The 18,987-nt window shown below is 41.4% G+C and overlaps 1 protein-coding gene across 4 annotated transcripts in view; it reads left to right on the top strand.

The window, feature by feature from the left end:
* Positions 1 to 4,478: 4,478 nt before the first annotated feature.
* The window catches only part of LOC141765507 (NT-3 growth factor receptor-like), a 258,306-nt gene continuing 243,797 nt past the window's right edge, over positions 4,479 to 18,987 (top strand). For 2 of the 4 annotated variants that reach the window (XM_074631527.1, XM_074631525.1), the window contains exon 1: positions 4,479 to 5,319. In XM_074631527.1, coding sequence (XP_074487628.1) covers positions 5,015 to 5,319 — 305 coding nt within the window. In that variant the 5' untranslated portion in view covers positions 4,479 to 5,014. The remainder of the gene's footprint in view (positions 5,320 to 18,987) is intronic. The other 2 variants (XM_074631528.1, XM_074631526.1) reach the window with 1 other exon arrangement.

Raw genomic sequence — 18,987 nt, 5'->3', positions numbered from 1 at the left:
GTCAGCTGCATTTGGTAGCTTCACCTGTTCAACTGTTCCTGCTGAACACTCCTCCATCTTTACTATATATATTGGGGTCATATTAGCGAGGATAGAGCACAATAGCTACAAACCCCCTTCCCCAAGTTATACACATCAATCCCCTTCGTATGTATAGTATTCCAGTTAGGATCTCCAATCGGCCAAAACGTCACCATTCAATAAGTTCTGTAGTTCCGGCTAACCTAATAGCAGTTACTTTACAGCCCTGTATCTCCCGGTCTCCGGAAACAGAATCCACCCAAGGCCGTTTAAGTAATCCATACATGTTTAAAGAAAGGAAAGGTCTGGGGTTTATACACTTAAACATACAAAGTCTGCTTCAGCATCAAAAGCTGGATCATATAACAATCCTAGTTTCTCAGGCAGACCCAGATATTTTGGTTATAACTGAATCTCGGCTGTAACACACCGACAGTGATTCCGATATATATCCCTACATGAATATAATCCATACAGAATAGATAGAATTGGAAGGGGGAGTGGGGGGGAGTTTCCATATATGTTTAATTTTTTTTTTCTATCTCAGTTCTGAACGCAGTAAGTATATCCAAAAGTTTTGAACTCATCGCTTTGATAATAGACTTTGGACCTATAATTATTGTGTTGTTGTGGGAATATATCAACCTCCTTCAGCCAAACCTGATGCCATTGATAAATTGGTAGCATTATTCTCTCAATATAGTAAATCTGAAATTATAATCCTGGGTGACTTTAATTTGAACTGGCTAACCGATGTGTCTGATCATCTGAAGGAGCTGTGTAGTGATCTTAATCTCACTCAATTTGTTACTGACCCTACCAGGCCTAATTTAAAAGATCCTTCAAAATCCACTTTAATAGATTTAATCCTGTCTAACAGAAGTGACAAAATGACTACCTGTGGAGTTTTTGATCTTGGGATGAGTAATCACTGCCCAATAGCCTATATTAGAAGTGCTCATTTAAAGAAGGCAAAATCTCACGTTGTTTTGAGAAGAAACCTATGTAATTTTGATGAGCAGGCTTTTTTTATATGACCTTCTTGTGAAATCCTGGATGTAGAGTTATCATTGGAACATTTCATAAAATCCTTCATCCCAGTTGTTGACAAGCATGCTACTCATAAGAAATACAGAATAAGAAATACTGTAGATCAAATCCCTGGTTTTCATCTGAACTATCAGCCCTTTTTAAGGAACGAAACAAAGCCTGGGCTCGGGCTAGAAGCTCTGGGGATTTATCTCATTGGCACACCTTTAGAACATTTAGGAATAAATGCACATCGTTTCTGAGGAAGGCCAAATTTGACTTTTATCTAGAGTTAATTACAAGGTCTTATTCTAATCCAGCACAATTTTGCAGAGCTGTAAATCCCAATAAAAACTCAGCCACTATCTGCCTTCCCACTCATGTTAAATCTTAGGAATGTTCAATATCTGAACAAGAGGAGCTCTGTTTGGCCTTTAATAAGCACTTTGTTGCAGCTGTTGAGAGCCATGTGGAGGCAATAGAAATGCTCCCAATCTCGCATTTAGCGCCTTTAAGAAATGTGTTTTAATCAGGTTTGCACAGGGTTTTTTATGCTCCTGAAATGTGATGTGTAGGCTATCCCTCAAGGGGAGCCACACAATAATGGTGGAGATGCAACAAATCGGGCAAACAAATGGAAAGACGTGGTGGAACCCAAAACGGTCTGGTATGGTTTGCTCCAACCGATGCTTGATTTTGGCTTGACTGTTTAACATTGCAGCCGGGTCACAGACTTTCTCATTTCCCAGCTAAAGAGTAGGCTACACTCAAATATGTTTTTGATACCAAACCAACTAAACTGGCAGCTAAAAGGTAGAAAGAATTATTGGAAAGTGGTTGTAAATAAATGCAGGTTCATATGCAGTTTTTTATTAATGGAATAAAAAATGTTTAAAAAAAAAACTTTTTAGTGAAACTGACGCATCTTTAAAAAACCTGATGTGAGCAAAAATGAAGGCATGTACATATACAGAAATCTGCCTACATGTGTATTCATGATTATGACACAATCATAGAGCATTTATCATAGGTGGACACTGAATTAGGTTTAATTTGAGAGTTTATTATCTTATTATCAGTGTCTCCACAGGCTCCTCAGTCTCTGGAGTTTCTCGGAGGCCTTAAGCCCAGCTGACAGTGTGTGTGTGTGTGTGTGTGTGTGTGTGTGTGTGTGTGTGTGTGTGTGTGTGAGTGTGTGTATGCGTGTGTGTGTCTGTATACCTGGCATCTCCGCTCCCTGAACTGAACATCAAACTATTTGCTAAGCCTACAGGTGTTCTTGATCCAGCACAGATTTCTCAGTGCTTTGTAGTGGGGGAAGATTTTACCTTTATTCCCAGTTCAAGTAGAGCTTTTAAAAATCAGCAGCATCCTGAGGAGAAAGAAAATACACAAGACAGACAAAGTCAGTGGGAGGGAGCACACACTATGATGCCATCAGTCACATATATATTTTTTGAGGAATTGCTTTTGTCAAGGATTTCAGCTTTTTGGATAGTTACGTTTAGTATTGAGGTTTCATCACAGACCTAGAAAGTATGTTCGTGTTGGATGAGTCCGTCAATTCTGCAGGAAAAGTTAATTAACAAAAAAAACAACACATTGAATGTTCAAAGACTTTGTAATTTGAGGTTTTGGAGAGTCATCATAGTTGATTGCTCTGTCTGGCTCAAGTCTAAACCCCTACTAGTGGCTCCTAGAGGCTACACTGTTTATTACACCCCACAGTAGGAAAGTGCTGGATTCTCAAAAGCACACACACATGTATGCTCAGCAAATTTCATGGCTTTTAATACCAGATAGTTTTTGTGCAGAGTTGCAAATTTGACCTGAGTCTGGTGGTGGAGGAAACGCTTATGTCCAAAGTATAGTGTTCAAATTCAAAAACATAACAGCTTATTACAACTTTGGTCTTAATTTCCTAGATTTGTCCATCATTCCTATCAATACAATAGTACTCAGCAAAGTTACCAGCTGATATATGATTAGTGTTGGCTGGTTTCCAACCTGTTTGACTGCTCATTTCTTGTGTCTCGCTCAAATCCACAGCTAAAAGGACAGTGGACTTAATCAGGTGGACACAAACACCTCTCCAAATGAATGTTGCTGCTCTGTGTCTGCCGGATGTGTAAAAAGACAACTGGTTGCTAACATGTTTACCGTTTAACAACAGTTTTGGGTCACAGTATGTCAATGTTGTGTTTACAGCTTGTTCCGCTGCCCCCTAGTGGCCCAAAAAAAAAACAATCCATCATTTCTGCTTTAAGATGTATTCTTTGTGGACCAAGAAAATGCAATATCATATTAGGTGGAGGTCACCTGGGTGTGAACTCGGCATCAGTCTTTCAGTGTGACTGTTAGCTCGAGGTAATAAGTCCACTGACCAGGCGGCGTTATTCGAGGAGTTAGGAGTGAGAACCTGTTGTGCTTATGAGCTGTGTCTGTGTCCTAAATCTAGATTGGACACGGGGCCCCACTACGAGACAACTGCCAATCCAATTTGTAATCAGCGACCCCTTGGGCTGCTGGGCCCCTTGGGGTTGTGGCTCCAGGGCTGTTGCTTACCTTGCCTGAGGTTGGTAATGTTCCTTTAAAGGTCCCACATTATGCTCATTGTCAGGTTCATACTTGTATTTTGTGTTTCTACTAGAACATGTTTACATGCTGTAATGTTAAAAAAAAACTTTATTTTCCTCGTACTGTCCGCCTGAATATACCTATATTTACCCTCTGTCTGAAACGCTCCGTTTTAGTGCATTTAGACCTAATTTCAACGGAATTATGTTGCTAGGCAACAGCTTGGGTCCATGTTTACTTCCTGTCAGCTGATGTCATTCACTTACACAACAACCAGAAATAAACTGGGACACATTTGGAATGTTTACGTTTAAAACCGTGTAATGGTATATATATTGTATATTTGTGACACCACAAATGGACAGGAATCCTAATGGCTTGTTTCAGACGCAAAATTTCTGAATACGGGCTGTGTGTATTTCTCCGTATATTGCATGTTTCAATACTTTCACAGTATTTATATGGCTCTTAAACCTGCTTTATAATATAACAGACATGACAATCTCACTTTTTTACAACATGGGACCTTTAAACATAGAAATGATGCTAGAGGGTGCTTCACTTGATGTGGGATGACAGCATACAACCACATGTGTGTGTGTGTGTTTAATCACCCATTGTTCCTTTTATGTCTGTGGGGTCACTATACCCCCTAAAAACAAAAAGCGCGTGTGCGACCATATGTGCGCGCGCAGCATCTGTTGTCAGTTTCCAGTGTTGTCCAGCAGGTGGGACTTGAAGCTAGAGGATGGAGTGATTCTCTCTCTCTGCCACCCTGTGTCTTCTCTATGTCTCCCCACCATTCCCACCGCCTGGTACCAGCAGCAACAGCGCTAGAGAGAGAGAGAGAGAGAGAGAGAGACAGAGAGAGAGAGAGAGAGAGAGAGAGAGAGAGAGAGATGGAGGGATGACATAAAACGATGCAGAGAGGAGGAGAAGAGAAAAAGAAACCGGACTGCACGCGCTCACACCCCTTCATGTCATGGACTTGGAATATTTGGGGGATTTCTTCTTCCATCTTCTTCTTCTTCTTCCCTTTTTTCCTTCCCAGCGGTGTTTTCTGTAAAACGCGCAGAGGAGATCCGTGACTGGCATCATGAACATCTCTGACATACCCACGCACCCGCACTAACACACACACACACACACACACACACATGGATACGCACGGACATGAAGGGGGATATATATTTTAATTTAACATTTGGACTCCATTGAGAGACATAAAGGTGAGGACACCGGTTACGCATTCAGTCACACACCCACGTATACGCGCAGGAGCGGACTATGAACCAGAGGATTTGACTCATTTTTTCTCCTTTGCTGCTGCTGCTGCTGCAAAGTTGCGAAGAGAATCCGTTGTTGCGCTCGAGTCGTGACAGACAGCATGGATGGATCTGGTGCGTTATTTGGCGCATTGGGCGCCCGTCGCCCTCCCAGGATCTGGTGCTGCTGGATGCACATCTGCTTTCTGCTCAGCTCAGTGTTCTTTCGCCACTACCTGAGCTCCTTGCTGGACTGTCCGCCCACCTGCACCTGCTCTCCCGTAGAGATCCACTGCAATAAGTCGGACAACAGCAAATTCTTCCCGCTGCTGTCCTTCCAGGGCACCGAGAGCACCGGGAACAGCACCGGGAGCATCGAGGACCCGTTCCAGAGCATCGAGGACCTGTTCCAGAACATCACCTCCTTGTAAGTGCTGCTGCTTTATACATAATAACGTCCCTACAGCTGTGTGATGTCTTCATTAGAGATGATTTAGGAAGGTTATCTTCCGTTTGCATAGTTTTTATCATTAGCTTTTGGGTGGGGAAAACCTTTACATGTTGCTGTTTATCTGCGGAATAGGACATATTTTATGAGATGTATATCTATAGCATATGAGATAGAATCAAACAGATGTCAGTGAAGAGGGGATGCTCCTCAGTTGGGCAAAAAGGGAGAGATGTGTGTGCTTTTTTTTTTGTAGAATTGATGTTTGTCTTGTTGGAAATTGGCAAAAATAAACTTAAAATCACAACTATATGAACAGAAATTGTAGAGTAAGGTGGTCACAAGCAGGGCCTTATTTAAATCTTTAACTGAATTTAACCATGGACATGAAAAAAACTTAATGTAAAAATTAAATAAGGTAAAAATTGGACCATTCTGCTTGTAGTACATGATGAAACATTTGGGATTCAGACTACAGCCTGAGAATAGGCGATTCACCAATCCATCAACTGGAGGTCACAGTAATATTGTCTATATCCATACATCAACTCTACATGTGTGTACACTAGCTATGGTCACTACATGATGACATTGCATGCATGAGGCAGCCACCCTCCCTTAAAAAGCTTTAAAATACCTTAATCTCAATTGAACCTAATCTTAATCTATATATGCACAAAACTTCAACGTAGAGTAAGGAGTTCCTTAAACTGAGCTCATTGAGTCAAATCAGAGACTAAATATCATTAAAGTAAGAGCGGACAGATAAGCATAAGCAGCATACAGGTGTTTGGTGTGTTGTTGAGGATCAGTTTTTGGTTGTTTTAATCCTTTCGGTCCACGTTCATCGCATCTTAAAATGTTGAAGGAGGATGTGATGGTAAGGGGATTCCGTTCTCTTGTCATGGTCGAATATTCAATGAGATAATCTAAACCTTACTTCAGATCTCAGAGCGTGTCAAACCTTTGAGGTAGTGGTCAGTAAACCGTGACCCTCACCATTAATATGTGTAAAAGAAATCTACTTTGTATTCAGAAAAAAAATGTCTTCTCTTTGAAAGCACCTAAGACTGACATAATGTGAATTCATGTACTGAAAAAGGAGGTAAATTCTTTAGAAAATATTGTATAAAGGTGTTTTAAATAAACCTGAGGAGGGCTTAACTTTGACTATATTCCTGGTAGTAGGCAGTCCTTTCTTGGTCAGGTTGACCTTGACCAAAATTATTTGTAATGCTGCAGTTGTACATCATATGAATCCGTATCTAAAACACCTGATATTGGAAAGGCCTAAAAGATTTTCCTTGGCCTTTTTTTTTTCCTTACTGTGAACAAGCAACTGGAAGATGATTTGAGAGGCCCACTTCTTCTTGAATAAAGTGCAGCAGAAAAAAGCATTTCCTGATTTATTACTCTACCCCGTCACTCGCTGCAGTATCTCCCTAAATACCTTCTCTTTTATCCTTTGATGACAGAGAACAGCACAGCCTGAGAGGTAATAAACCCAGATATCTCCAAATAGCTTTTTTTCATTGGCTGATAAAAGCAGTCATGACTCAGTCGCTCATAAGCCAAACTCTAAGTCTAAATGTCAGTTTTCTTGGGAGCCAGTCATTCAGATATCCGTGAAAGCCTGATATTCCCTGGATGGGCGCTGAAAGCGAACCACTGTGGACCCAAATCATTTTAGATATCCTATATACTGAACTTCTCCCAAGAAATCCTCCTTCCTTTTTGATGAGAATAGCACATAAAGACCCCCAAAACCACAATGTGTTATTGAGTTTGATGTGATTTATTTTTGGTTAGGTGGTGACCAAACCAGAGGCGTCTGCGTAAAGTCGATCGAGTCCATCTCACATGACAAATATCTTTGTGTGTGTGTGTGTGTGCGTGGCCTCCTGTTCCTTGTGTGTCATGTGTCACCTGCTTAGAAAGTGATCAGCATTCGCAATCAGAAGTTGTGTCGGTGCTGAATCCATTAAGCAACGCTGAATAATGCATTTGCCGTACCCTTGTTTATGCATCAAGCATCGGTCAGTTACAAAACATGATATCCAATGACATTCAACAATAAGCTGAGCTCAGGTTTGCCTCCTCGTACAGCTGTAAAGTGGGTCTAGTTGTTAAATCAGATTAAGGAAATCAGTTTAAAGACATATACATTCTAACATCACCATTGCAAAAACATCTGAGATTGTCTGTGATTTTATTATCGTGTGCACAGTTTCTTTTCGTCTTTTCTTCAAGTTATGCAGCCAGTCAGCGTGAGCAGATGTTAAGATGTTCAGACCGATGCTGGTGGTGCGGCTCGTTTTATCTGATAAACCTGGAGGTCGACTCGTCACATTATCCCGGACGGAGCCTCTTTCTAACATTTAGAACATTATGCGGGCCGGAGTGAGAGGACCTGTTGCGCCGACAGTGGCAGCACGGCGGTCGCTTTGATCGGAAGATCCCATATGATTACGCCGTATTGAGTTGCTGCAGTATTACACTTGCTTTGCTAAAGCTAGCTTACTATTCTGAGCATTTTAACCTTTAGTTTGCTTTAGGTTCACATTTCTTCTTCTTCAAAAAAAAAAACAGTCCTCGTTCCGTGTGAAAATACATTCTGAAATTAAGCTGAAGCTAAAATGAGTTTTAAGTGTGACTTAGAGAAATCAAGTGTGTATCTCCGTCCTCATTGCTGTGTCTAGGATCCATGCAGAGGAACCTTTTAGTTCCTTGAACAGTAGTCCCGGGACTAAATTACCAGGAACTTCTTGGTGGAAACCTGGCTTTTGACACCAAATCCTCCGCCATCATCTTATCTGTCTATTCCCTCTCGTCCTGTGAATTCTGACTCCTGCTGCTCTTTGCTGAGACTCCGTACAGAGCCGTCACTTTATAATTGTAGCATCCATTGTCCAACTATGTATTGATAACATGCTTAGTATTTTACAAATTAGAGGTTTTAATTTTTTTAAGAATGTGGGTGCTGATATGCGAAAATGAACTAAATAGGTTTTATTTCTCTTAAAAAAAAAAGTACTAGTTTAAGACCGCTCCTTGGTACCCATCCCTACTATAATAATACATCACTGAGGGAAATGAGTAGTCTGACTGTACTCTTCCAGTAGGATGAGCTAATGGGAAATAATGGCTTCATTGCATCATAGCGAAAATCTGTGTGTTGCCTGACATGGAGATCGGGGACGTGCTGTGCTGCACGCCTCTGGCTCAGTTCACTTCACTTCGCTTTGATGGCGTGAAAGTAGAAAACAATGTTGACAGGGTGTCAAAATGAAAGATCAAAATTTTTTTACATGAATTTCCTTTCGCCACCTTGAAGTTGTGTGTGCATGGATGTGTGTGTGTGTGTGTGTTTTTCTGCTCTGAGGGAACATTTCACCCAGCTCTCAGAGGCGGTAGTCCATCAGGTCCTTGTTGTGGTAAGACGTGAAACTGCCACTGTATCCCCATGTGCTCTGCTCTTATTTAGCCTGCAAAATACACACACACACACACACACACACACACACACACACACACACACACAAACACACTGTGACTGTCTCTACATGTCAGTTTTCCATCTCCCGCTGCATTCTGCATCTCAACAGCACCGGCGGTCGGGATGGGAGTGCTTTAGATGTGAGCCATCACTGCTTCCTTGAAAAGCAAAATCCCCCTCTGTGTGCATCTGAGTCTGAGCCCGGTTCAGATCGTTTTTATCTGTCTGTGCGAATTCAAGCTTGCTTCAGCTCACAGCGAAATGAACCCCGATCTTCATGCTTCCACACACAATGACTCATCGGAGAGGATTTGCAGAGTGCATAGGGAAATATATATCACAGTAAAGAACTTAGCGTGGTAGCAGTGCTTCTGATTTGGAGCCTTTCATTCAAACATTGTAGTCTATTTACTGCAAAACATGTATACTTCACATACCGTTCTCCAAAAGATCCATTAGCTTTTAGACGTTTGAATTCTTTCACCTTCCAGTCAGCCTTTGATTGACATTCATTTCACTACAGTTTTAAAAGAGACTTGTAGAGAGTTAAAACTGGCTCAAGAGAGATAATCCATCACATTGTGCCGGATTTATTGCACTCAAACTCACTATACTTTATTCATGAATGTTTACTTATGTACCAGGGACAGTGCACATGGATCAACAGAAGAACAGCTGTAAAGCCTCGTCCACAGTGGGAACGTCAGGAGCGCGTGGCGGCTGCGTTACCTGTTGGGTTTTTATTTCGGCGTCCGTGTTAACAGGTTAGAGCAGCCAGACTGCCTGCATGAGACGCGTCTCAGCTGCGTCTCTTCTAGAGATTCAAGGTCTCGCCTATTTTTGACTCGAGCCTCGCACGTTTCACAGCAACAACAGACAGTGGAAGGTGATCTATTGACAGTATATCGACATCATAACAGCAAGATTACTACAGTTTCGATGTCTATCTGAAGACATCGGAAAAAAGTAAAGACTTATTTTTAAATCAACACTTCCTGCTTTAATTTAAAAATAAAAGCCCTCAAGCGTTTTTTCTGTGGACAGAATTCCTTCATTTGTTAACACAAGGCTTATAGACGGTGTTTATCAACTCCAGTCTCACACGTCAAGTTTCTAATCGGATTGTAGACAATGAGCAGCGCATCGAAAAGGAAGTCTTGGCCCGGATATCTGCTGGCTACACCGGAACCCCAGAAATATACTGTAGCCACTTGACCCCAGAGGCTTATCCGTCATCAGACCGATAGCTGATGGCTTCAGAGATTGATGATAATGTCCCTTTGACGATGAACAGTAAGGGCAGACAGTAAGCTTTAGTTAAGAGTGTGTATTGAAGTCTTTGCACACATCAAGTTGTCTATATAAAGACTCGCACCCTGCTGTGTAAAGTTCAGTGTGCTGGAAGTTTTTAAGTATTTTTGAACAGCTTGAACGTTTCTTCTTCTCGCTTCACCATGAGCAGGGATTCACCCGTCCCGTCCTGCTCAGCGTCCCTCCCTCTGATTCTGTGTGAAGCCTTTCAGCTGGCACCAGTCAACACATCACAGTGCATCAGGATCACACAGCACAGCACCTATTGGAAATAAAATGGTGAATAAAAAAAGCAAGAGCTGTAACTTCAAAATTTGCCGAAAGTAGAAGAAGATCAGTGACATTATCTTTCCAAATGGGGTGGAGAGAAAAAGAAAAAGACTCAAAAGAGATCTGCGATGTGATAGATGCTGATTATATTGTGTGAACAAAAACCTAATTTCATTATTAATCCGTTTTGCTACGAGAATGTTTGGAGGAAAAAAGAAGCTGCTGCAGTGATTCCTGTTTCCACCCACCGCTGTGTGAAGGAGAGCACAACACAGGGCTGCTTCCACACTGAGAGTGCTTGTTTGTCACGCTAGTCACAGAGAATTTGGTGAAATCGGCAGAAAACCCAGAAAATGAGAGGCAGTCTGTGATAAGGAAGCTTTTGTTTTTATTTAATGTCTCGAGAAAGCGAAAGTGGGAGAGCGGCGTGAAACAGAGGGAGAGAGAGAGAGAGTGCATTGTGGTGGGTGAAAGAGAGAGAGAGAAGGTGGTACATCTAAGAGAAAAGGACTTGAAAGATAAGGGAGAAATGGACAGCAAATACTAGGCTGTTTGAAATCAGCACCACATGTATGGACAGCTCCCTGTGACACACACACACACACACACACATACCCACGCACACACGCATACACACACAGTAATTCTCCATCACTTCCTTTCCTTCTCACAGACGGAAACAAAAAAAAAGGGCTTTATTTTGTGCCTCCATTAAGATTTGACATTTATCTGTCAGAATGCTCAGTGAGGTGCTGCGGTGGCAGGGTTAACACACTTCCATTTGTCAGCGTACCCTCTCTCTAACCCCTCACTGCTTGATATAAATAACAAGTTCTGTTTGTTTGTTTATGCTGCAGTGGGGACACACAATTTGTAGGCCTCCCACAATCCTTTTAATGCAGTGGTCCCAGTCATTGAAAAGTCCAAGAACAGTGATCTGAATGCTTTAACTTAAAGGTCCCACATTATGCTCATTTTCAGGTTCTTACTTGTATTTTGTGTTTCTACTAGAACATGTTCACATGCTGTAATGTTAAAAAAAACCTTTATTTTCCTCATACTGTCTGCCTGAACATGCCTGTATTTACCCCGTCTGAAAAGCTCTGTTTTAGCGCATTTCGACGAAATTGCAACAGAATTGCATTGCTGGGCAACAGCTTGGGTCCATGTTTACTTCCTGTCAGCTGATGACATTCACATATACTGCAACCAGGAATAAACTGGGACACGTTTAGAATGTTTACGTTTAAAACTGTGTAAAGGGTCTAAATATTGTATATTTGTGACATCACAAATGGACAGAAATCCTAACGGCTTGTTTCAAATGCAGAGTTTCTGAATACGGGCTGTGCGTTTTTCCTTGTGGATTGAGCGTTCCGATACTTTCAAAGTATTTATATAGGACTTAAGCCTGCTTTATAATAAAAAAAACATGAAAATCTCACTTTTTTATAATATGTGACCTTTAATGCTTCAAATTTGTTTACACTTAGTCTCAGGTTTTGGAGATACAGCATCTTTCTTGGAGCCTGACCGATACGTCAGTATGGCTGATATTATCGGCCATATTTAGCATATTACTAGAGCTATGGCAATAGACAACTTTTCAACTTGTCCCCCAACTGTTTCCTCACACACACGCAGACCGGCGGGTCTGTCCTCCCTCCCTACGTGCTCAACCAGACGCAACTGAAGTGCCTGAGCTGAAAAAAAGCTGCTCTTCTAAAGTGCTGTCAAGTGCTCCCAGCTGGGAAACAAACACAGGCACTTGTACAAAAATGTGACAAATGTGTTATTGTTTGACTTTGAAAAGTTGAAACACATTTATTGTTGGAATTAAAAGCAGGGTTGATGATGTTCTCTTGTATACACTATTTGTTATATGGGTTGAAATGGTCTTTACACCCCGACAGCGATCCATTACTGATGAGCTCTGAAAAACGACCGGAAAAGAGCCGTCATCTGTAGCTGCTGTAATCCTGTAAAAACGTCTACCAATCACTGCTTCGCGGTCCGCTTGGAAAGAACCAATCAGATGCTTCCCTGCCTCCCTGTTCGTACTCTACCCTTGGCCTGCACCAGCCTGAACTCAAAGTGCGTCGCCACCGCACGTTTCCTGGACAATGGAAGAGAAAAGTCAGCCCTGCAGCAGCACTGCCGCGGTTACTTGTCATCAGGTAGCATGGTTGAGTTGAGGTCCTCTCTCCGCTCTGTGTCTGTGAAGTAGTCACGATGCGGCGGTGCTCGTGCATGTCTGTGGGGGGGCTACTCGGAGTAGCTATCGATAGTTACTGGGGAAAACAAAAGCGTTATCTGCTTCCTGTTATGGTTGCACAATGGTTGATTTACTTCCTTTGTGCTGTAAATCAGACAGACAGACAGACATATAAACACCTGGCAGGTGTCTACAGTACCACATTTTGCCATGATGACTCACAAGGTGAAAACAATAACAGCGCCTCGGTCGCGGCTGGTAAATACAGATATTACCTGGTTCTTCAGCAAACCTGCAGCCATGTAATATTCCAGCATACAAATACTGTACACGTTGCACAGAGACAGTGGGAGGATTAATGGGGGGCCTGGCAGCTCATTTTTTTTGCCCCAGGGCCCCCTGGCAGGTTGATCCGGCCTCTAGTGGTGTCTAGTCATGCAGAAAGTTTGGCTTTATTTGTTTATGTGTTAAAATATTGTTCTCTGAATTGTTTTGCCACGACTCCAGTACAATGGGGGCAGGATGGAATTTGGTTTGTGAGGCTTAAATCATTGCAAAATTCATTTGACCTAGAGTTTCACTGGAACTACTGAAGATAAGAAACAATGAAACAATGTAAACTCCACACAAGTCAAATAATTGTTGAGTTATTACAAATATGATTTTCAACTATGCTGCTCAAATGAAACTCAGTACACCTCCCTTGTGTTGGGGTGGCAGTAGAAGTCTCAGCACAGAGATCTCCAAAAACGTCAGCAAACACAACATTTATATTTACTTTTTTTTTTTCCATTTGCACATTTAAGCGCTTTGATATGTTTTATGGTAATAAAAGTGGGTTCAAAGGGATGTTCAAATACAGTTGTCACCTTGTGTTGCCACATTATTGCTATTATGAGAAACATATATTTAAAAAAAATTGTTTGAGAAACAAATGTGCCTTAAAGTGGCAGTAGGCAGTATATTTTTGGCATCATTGGGCAAAAATTCCATAATAACCTTTCAGCATATTGTAATTCAAGTGTTCTGAGAGAGAACTAGACTTCTGAACCTCCTCATGGCTCTGTTTTCAGGCTTTAAAACATCTAGCCCGTGACGGGAGACTTTGACCAATCACAGGTAATTTCATTGAGCGTTCCTATTGGCTGTGCTCCGGTCATGTGACTTGAACTTGGTGTTCCTTCACCAGATTTTACAATGGCTGCCGCGTCACAAACTTTCTAGTTTTACAGCTAAACCGTGCACTACAAGATGATTCTGAAAATATTTGAGGAGAGAAATAGACATTAACGTAACAGAATAATGATTCATATTTGATCAGCGCTGCCTAGTTTTGATTGACAGCCGGCTCTCGTAGACAGCAGCTGGACAGCAGACCTCAGATCAGCTCTTACTGCTTGTTTTCCTCCGGTCTGTGAAATCTTGCAGATGCCGTTAGGAGCACTGGAGGACACCGGAGGACACAGAGGAACATGATTTTTTCAGGTTACCTGTTACATGTACGTTTTATAGAAATAACTTTTTTTAATCATATTTGCTCCAATCTCGCCACTTCAGCTTTAAATCCTCACCACCCTTCCATTCAGTGCATGTCAGAGTAAGTGATAATGTTAGCCTGGCAAAGCATAAAAAGCTTCATGAAGTCTTTCATAATTCAGGCTGAGTGTGTTTATAACTTGTGCATTTTTAAATGATTGTCGGCAGAATGGTCTGCAGTGTAATTCATTTTATGATATTAAACAAGGCGAGTGTTCAATGTTGTGACCTATCCAGTCACCTTGGCACCATTGAAAAAAAAAAAAAAAGCATGCTCCTCTCTCTCCCATAGGCCTAAACAGGATGAATGACCCACTCTGCTTACGCTATGTTAAAATATCCAATAACATTAGCAGCCATTATGTACCATGTCAATGTGACAGCCCACATCATGTCAGCTAGTGCTGTGAGTGTATGTGTGTGTGTGCGTGTGTGCGTGTGTGTGTGTGTGAGTGTATGTGTGTGTGTGAAGGATTAGAGAGTCTGGGTTGAGATGCTGTTAAAGGGTAACTTTTTCAACAGCGTTCTTGGTGTCCGTCATTCGCAAGTCTCGTGGAACAGATAAACTTCCATTGTATTAATCACCACAGTCCAATTTCCGGCACACTTTTACCCCTACTTATAAAGGCACCTTATCAACAGTGCATGGTTCTAGTCAATATTCAAATGCTCTCAGTAAAATACAGTACATGTGTTTGTCTATAGGTTTGCTGCATGGGCTCTTGACCCTGAACAGAATAGTTTAGAAATGGACGGATGAATGGAAACTCAATTTCCCGAATTTCCCCCCTATCAGATACCAAATGATGCCAGGTGTTGCTGCTGTATCACTGGGTCAGTGCATTAATGCTTGTTAGTACCATGCAGCTAGTGGACCGGGAGGAAGGAACACTGAGGGCCTGAGAAGGGCGTGCCGGTGACTGAATGATCGCAGATATACAATTGGTTTCAGAGGTGTAGGGTTGTTCAGCCGGACAAATAATTGTAAGTTAGTGAATGTTGAGACTGAGATCGGGCTAATTTAAGCAAAAGAAATAATATAAAATCTATAAAAAAGACTTTCGGGCAAAAATATTGTCCAGTCAGCCAACACAGTGAGGGCTGAAAGTCATTCTTATCTCAGGGAACAATGTGCTTGGCTGCCTTAGCTCTGGCTGATGTTCAATTGTAGAATCTTTTCGTTAGAATAATAAAATAACCGCAAGGTCACCTGTAATTTCTTTTTTCCAACAAACATGTAAATGGTTGCAAGTATTTTCTTCCAGTTCTGAGAATTGTCTACAGAGCTTCCTGTCAGGCTGCCTATGGCCCAAACATGCTTCACCTGCCTGAGAGGCAAAATTAGGGTAAAAAAAATCCATAAACTGCTCACTAATGGAGGACCACATGTGCCCAGTGGAAAATATGCTGTTGATGAAATATACTTCAATACTGCACATCCCAGCATAGACTTTATATAAGAAGTGGACACAGTCACGTGATGTCATCCATCGAATTGTGGACTACCGTTTTGAAGCCTCGAGTTCGGCTTTTTGGCCATCACCATCTTGGTTTTTTTTTGCAACCAGAAGTGACACCAAAGGCTGGAGCTAAGTACAACCGCACGCTGAATAAGACATACTTAGTCAACCAAAATGTTACAATTAACTTTGATGACTGAAAACACACTGTGAAAGGGTTGAAATTCTAAGACAAAAATACGGACAACTCCCAGACCGGACAACGTCGTGGTAGTGACCTGTCAATACCAAGGTAGCCCCGCCCTAAAGCATCCCCTGCTTTATGGTCTATTTAACTCTAAATGGGACCATCATTTACTAAATGAACATCATGTTGTATTGAAGAAGACTTGAAACTAGCGATTGAGACCATGAAGTCATGTTTACAATGTTTACTGAGGTAATAAATCAAGTGAGAAGTAGGCTCATTTTCTCATAAACTTCTATACAATCAGACTATTAGATAGAATGCAGGTTTAAGGCACTCCTTCATTTGCTTCAGACCCAGAGGTCGCCGCCTGCTCCCTAACAATACACCCGCCAAGTGTGAAGTAGATTGGATGGACAGTTCTCGAGACAAATGAAGGACACACACATATGGACAGACAGAGATTCCTTGCTTTACAGTTAGATGTGTTAGACCTCATTTCAGCACCAGGAGATGTCTACAGTGTCACCTATTGTAATAAGCAGCCGGGTTCATGGCACAATGTCAGCTTGGGTATTCACTATAAGATGGTAAAGCCTTTCTATGTATATTGTTATACAGTATACACTGTATAGTAGATCTCTGAAACATCAGATTTCATTGAGGGGAACAAATGTGGACGGACCACAAAAGTACCAGTATAGGCTGATATATAGACCTGATATTTGAATACATTGCAAACAACATAAGTAATACATACAAATATACCCCTAGACATGAATCATAAATATTAAATCTTATTCACAAATGGTTGTGTAAAGTACAATGTGTTATTTTTCATGAGTTAACCTCTCAACATTTGAAAAACCTACAATGACTGGGCCCATGCATGTAGCTATTAAAGGTCCCATATTGTAAAAAGTGAGATTTTCAGGTCTTTTACATTATAAAGCAGGTTTAAGTGCAATATAAATTCTGTTAAACTATCAAAATGCTCAATATACAGAGAAATACACACAGCCCGTATTCAGAAATTGCGCGTTTGAAACAAGCCGTTTCACAGCCATTTGTGATGTCACAAATATACAATATTTAGATCATCACATGGTTTTAAACGGGAACATTCTAAATGTGTCCCAGTTTATTTCCTATTGCAGTGTATGTAAATAACACCAGCTGACAGGAAGTAAACATGGACCCAAACTGTTGACTAGCAACGCAATTCCGTTGCAATTCCATTGAAATGCACTAAAACGGAGCTTTTCAGACACAAGGTAAATACAGTACGAGGAAAATCATGTGTTTTTTTAACATTACAGCATGTTCTAGTAGAAATACAAAATACAAGTATCAAGCTGAAAATGAGCACGATATGGGACCTTTAAATAACCCAAATACCATTTTTAACATTTATCTTTTGTAAAAGTACTAACCATCACCTGACTTTCATTAACAACTGTTGTCATTCAGCACCCGATGAGCACGACCCAACAGTCCAACTCGCACTAACAAACTAACCAAACACTGAAAGCATGGCATGTGTCCTCCCTTTCATCTTTATGTATCTAACAGAGCTGTTTATGAAACACATTATGACAGAACGTCAATGACTGGAGGATCGATGCTGTGCTGCTGTCAATATTAAAATGCTGTCAATTATGAAAATGAAAAAGTCAGTCAATATTTTCTTCAGTAATGCACTAATGCTGTCTGACAATGTCAATAATTTCCAGAATTATGGATCACAAACAGGTCAGAGGGATGTCTGATATGTCAATGTATTTACAAGTCCAACAGCACAGTGTAGGCTGCAACGCAAAGTGGGCTTTTACTGTAGTTATCTATTTTCATGAGATGAGCTGTTTCTGGTTTAAAACAGCCTTTAAATAGAGCAAACATGATCACAGTGCTGAACTGTTGTCTGATTCTCCGACCCATTGTGTTTCTTGCCACGTCGGACTCCATTCTAGCAATGTTGTCATGTTCCCAGACCTCATGGGAATAATGGACAAAACACTGGACAGATGTTTGGATTGTCGATGGTAGATTCTGTAATGTGTAAGTGAGCATTTGCTCGCATGTCCTTGATTGCTGAAGTATGAGCACAGCATGTATGTGTGTGTGTGTGTGTGTGTGTGTGTGTGTGTGTGTGTGTGTGTGTGTGTGTGTGTGTGTGAGAGAGAGATTGAAGTAGGTCCAGCGTTCTATCTCAGTGATTGCCAGTTAGACGTACAGAGTGAGTGTGCAGAAGGTGATGATGTGTGGTTTATAGTGTGTCAGTATGCTGCATGAGTGTGCACGTACGTACGTGTGTGTGTGTGTGTGTGTGTGCGTGTGTTTGTAGGTTACACTGATGTATGAATCCTTGCGGTTCATGGCAATGAATCACTTCCTGCTGCAGCCCACACATAATAAGGTCATGCACATGCTCACACACATACACACACACACACACACACACACACACACACACACACACACACACACACACACACACACACACACACACACACACACTATACTTCTTTATCGGTGCAGAGGCATTGATGATAGTGTTCTATTCTGTGCTATCAGTTCAGTGTTAATAATGGAGGATAGTGACAAGGATGTAATGTAAAGCGAACTATAAAGCTTCCATTATCAGCCAGGTCAGTGTTCTGTGTTTTGTTCCTGCAGGGTAAATATACAGTAGCTTATCTCACTGACTCACTAGACGTGTGTGTATGGGGGAAAGTGAAGAACAAGCGCCGCCTGCTGGCTGTGCATATTCCTGAGGGTTGATGGGGGATTTATTCCTCCTAGTAGCAGGATAGTGTTGATGAATGCTCAACACTATCCTGCTACTAGTTCAACTGAAACACATCTACTACTGCTGCTACTACTGTTACAGTACTTGTTCTGCTTATAGCACGGGTATTCAATTAAAAGTCAAAAAGGTTCAGTTAGATAAAAAAATGTCCTCAAGCAAAGGTCTGGAACATCATGATGTCTAACTTGTGTTAGATGTGCTCCCCGTTTGGATTTGAGTATGTTTGCTCAAAAGACATGTTTTGAGACCACGGCGGTTATTAAAAGCAGCAATGTGAGTGCCACTTCGAGACAAAGCACATACAGCATGAGACATACTGGTTTTGAATTGCCCGTGGGAAGAATGAACATGTACGAATCTGTC

Source organism: Sebastes fasciatus, chromosome 4 (assembly GCF_043250625.1).
Source record: "Sebastes fasciatus isolate fSebFas1 chromosome 4, fSebFas1.pri, whole genome shotgun sequence".
NCBI lineage: Eukaryota > Metazoa > Chordata > Actinopteri > Perciformes > Sebastidae > Sebastes > Sebastes fasciatus.
The sequence above is the reverse complement of the archived record's forward strand: the minus strand, read 5'-3'. Positions and strand labels throughout refer to the sequence as shown.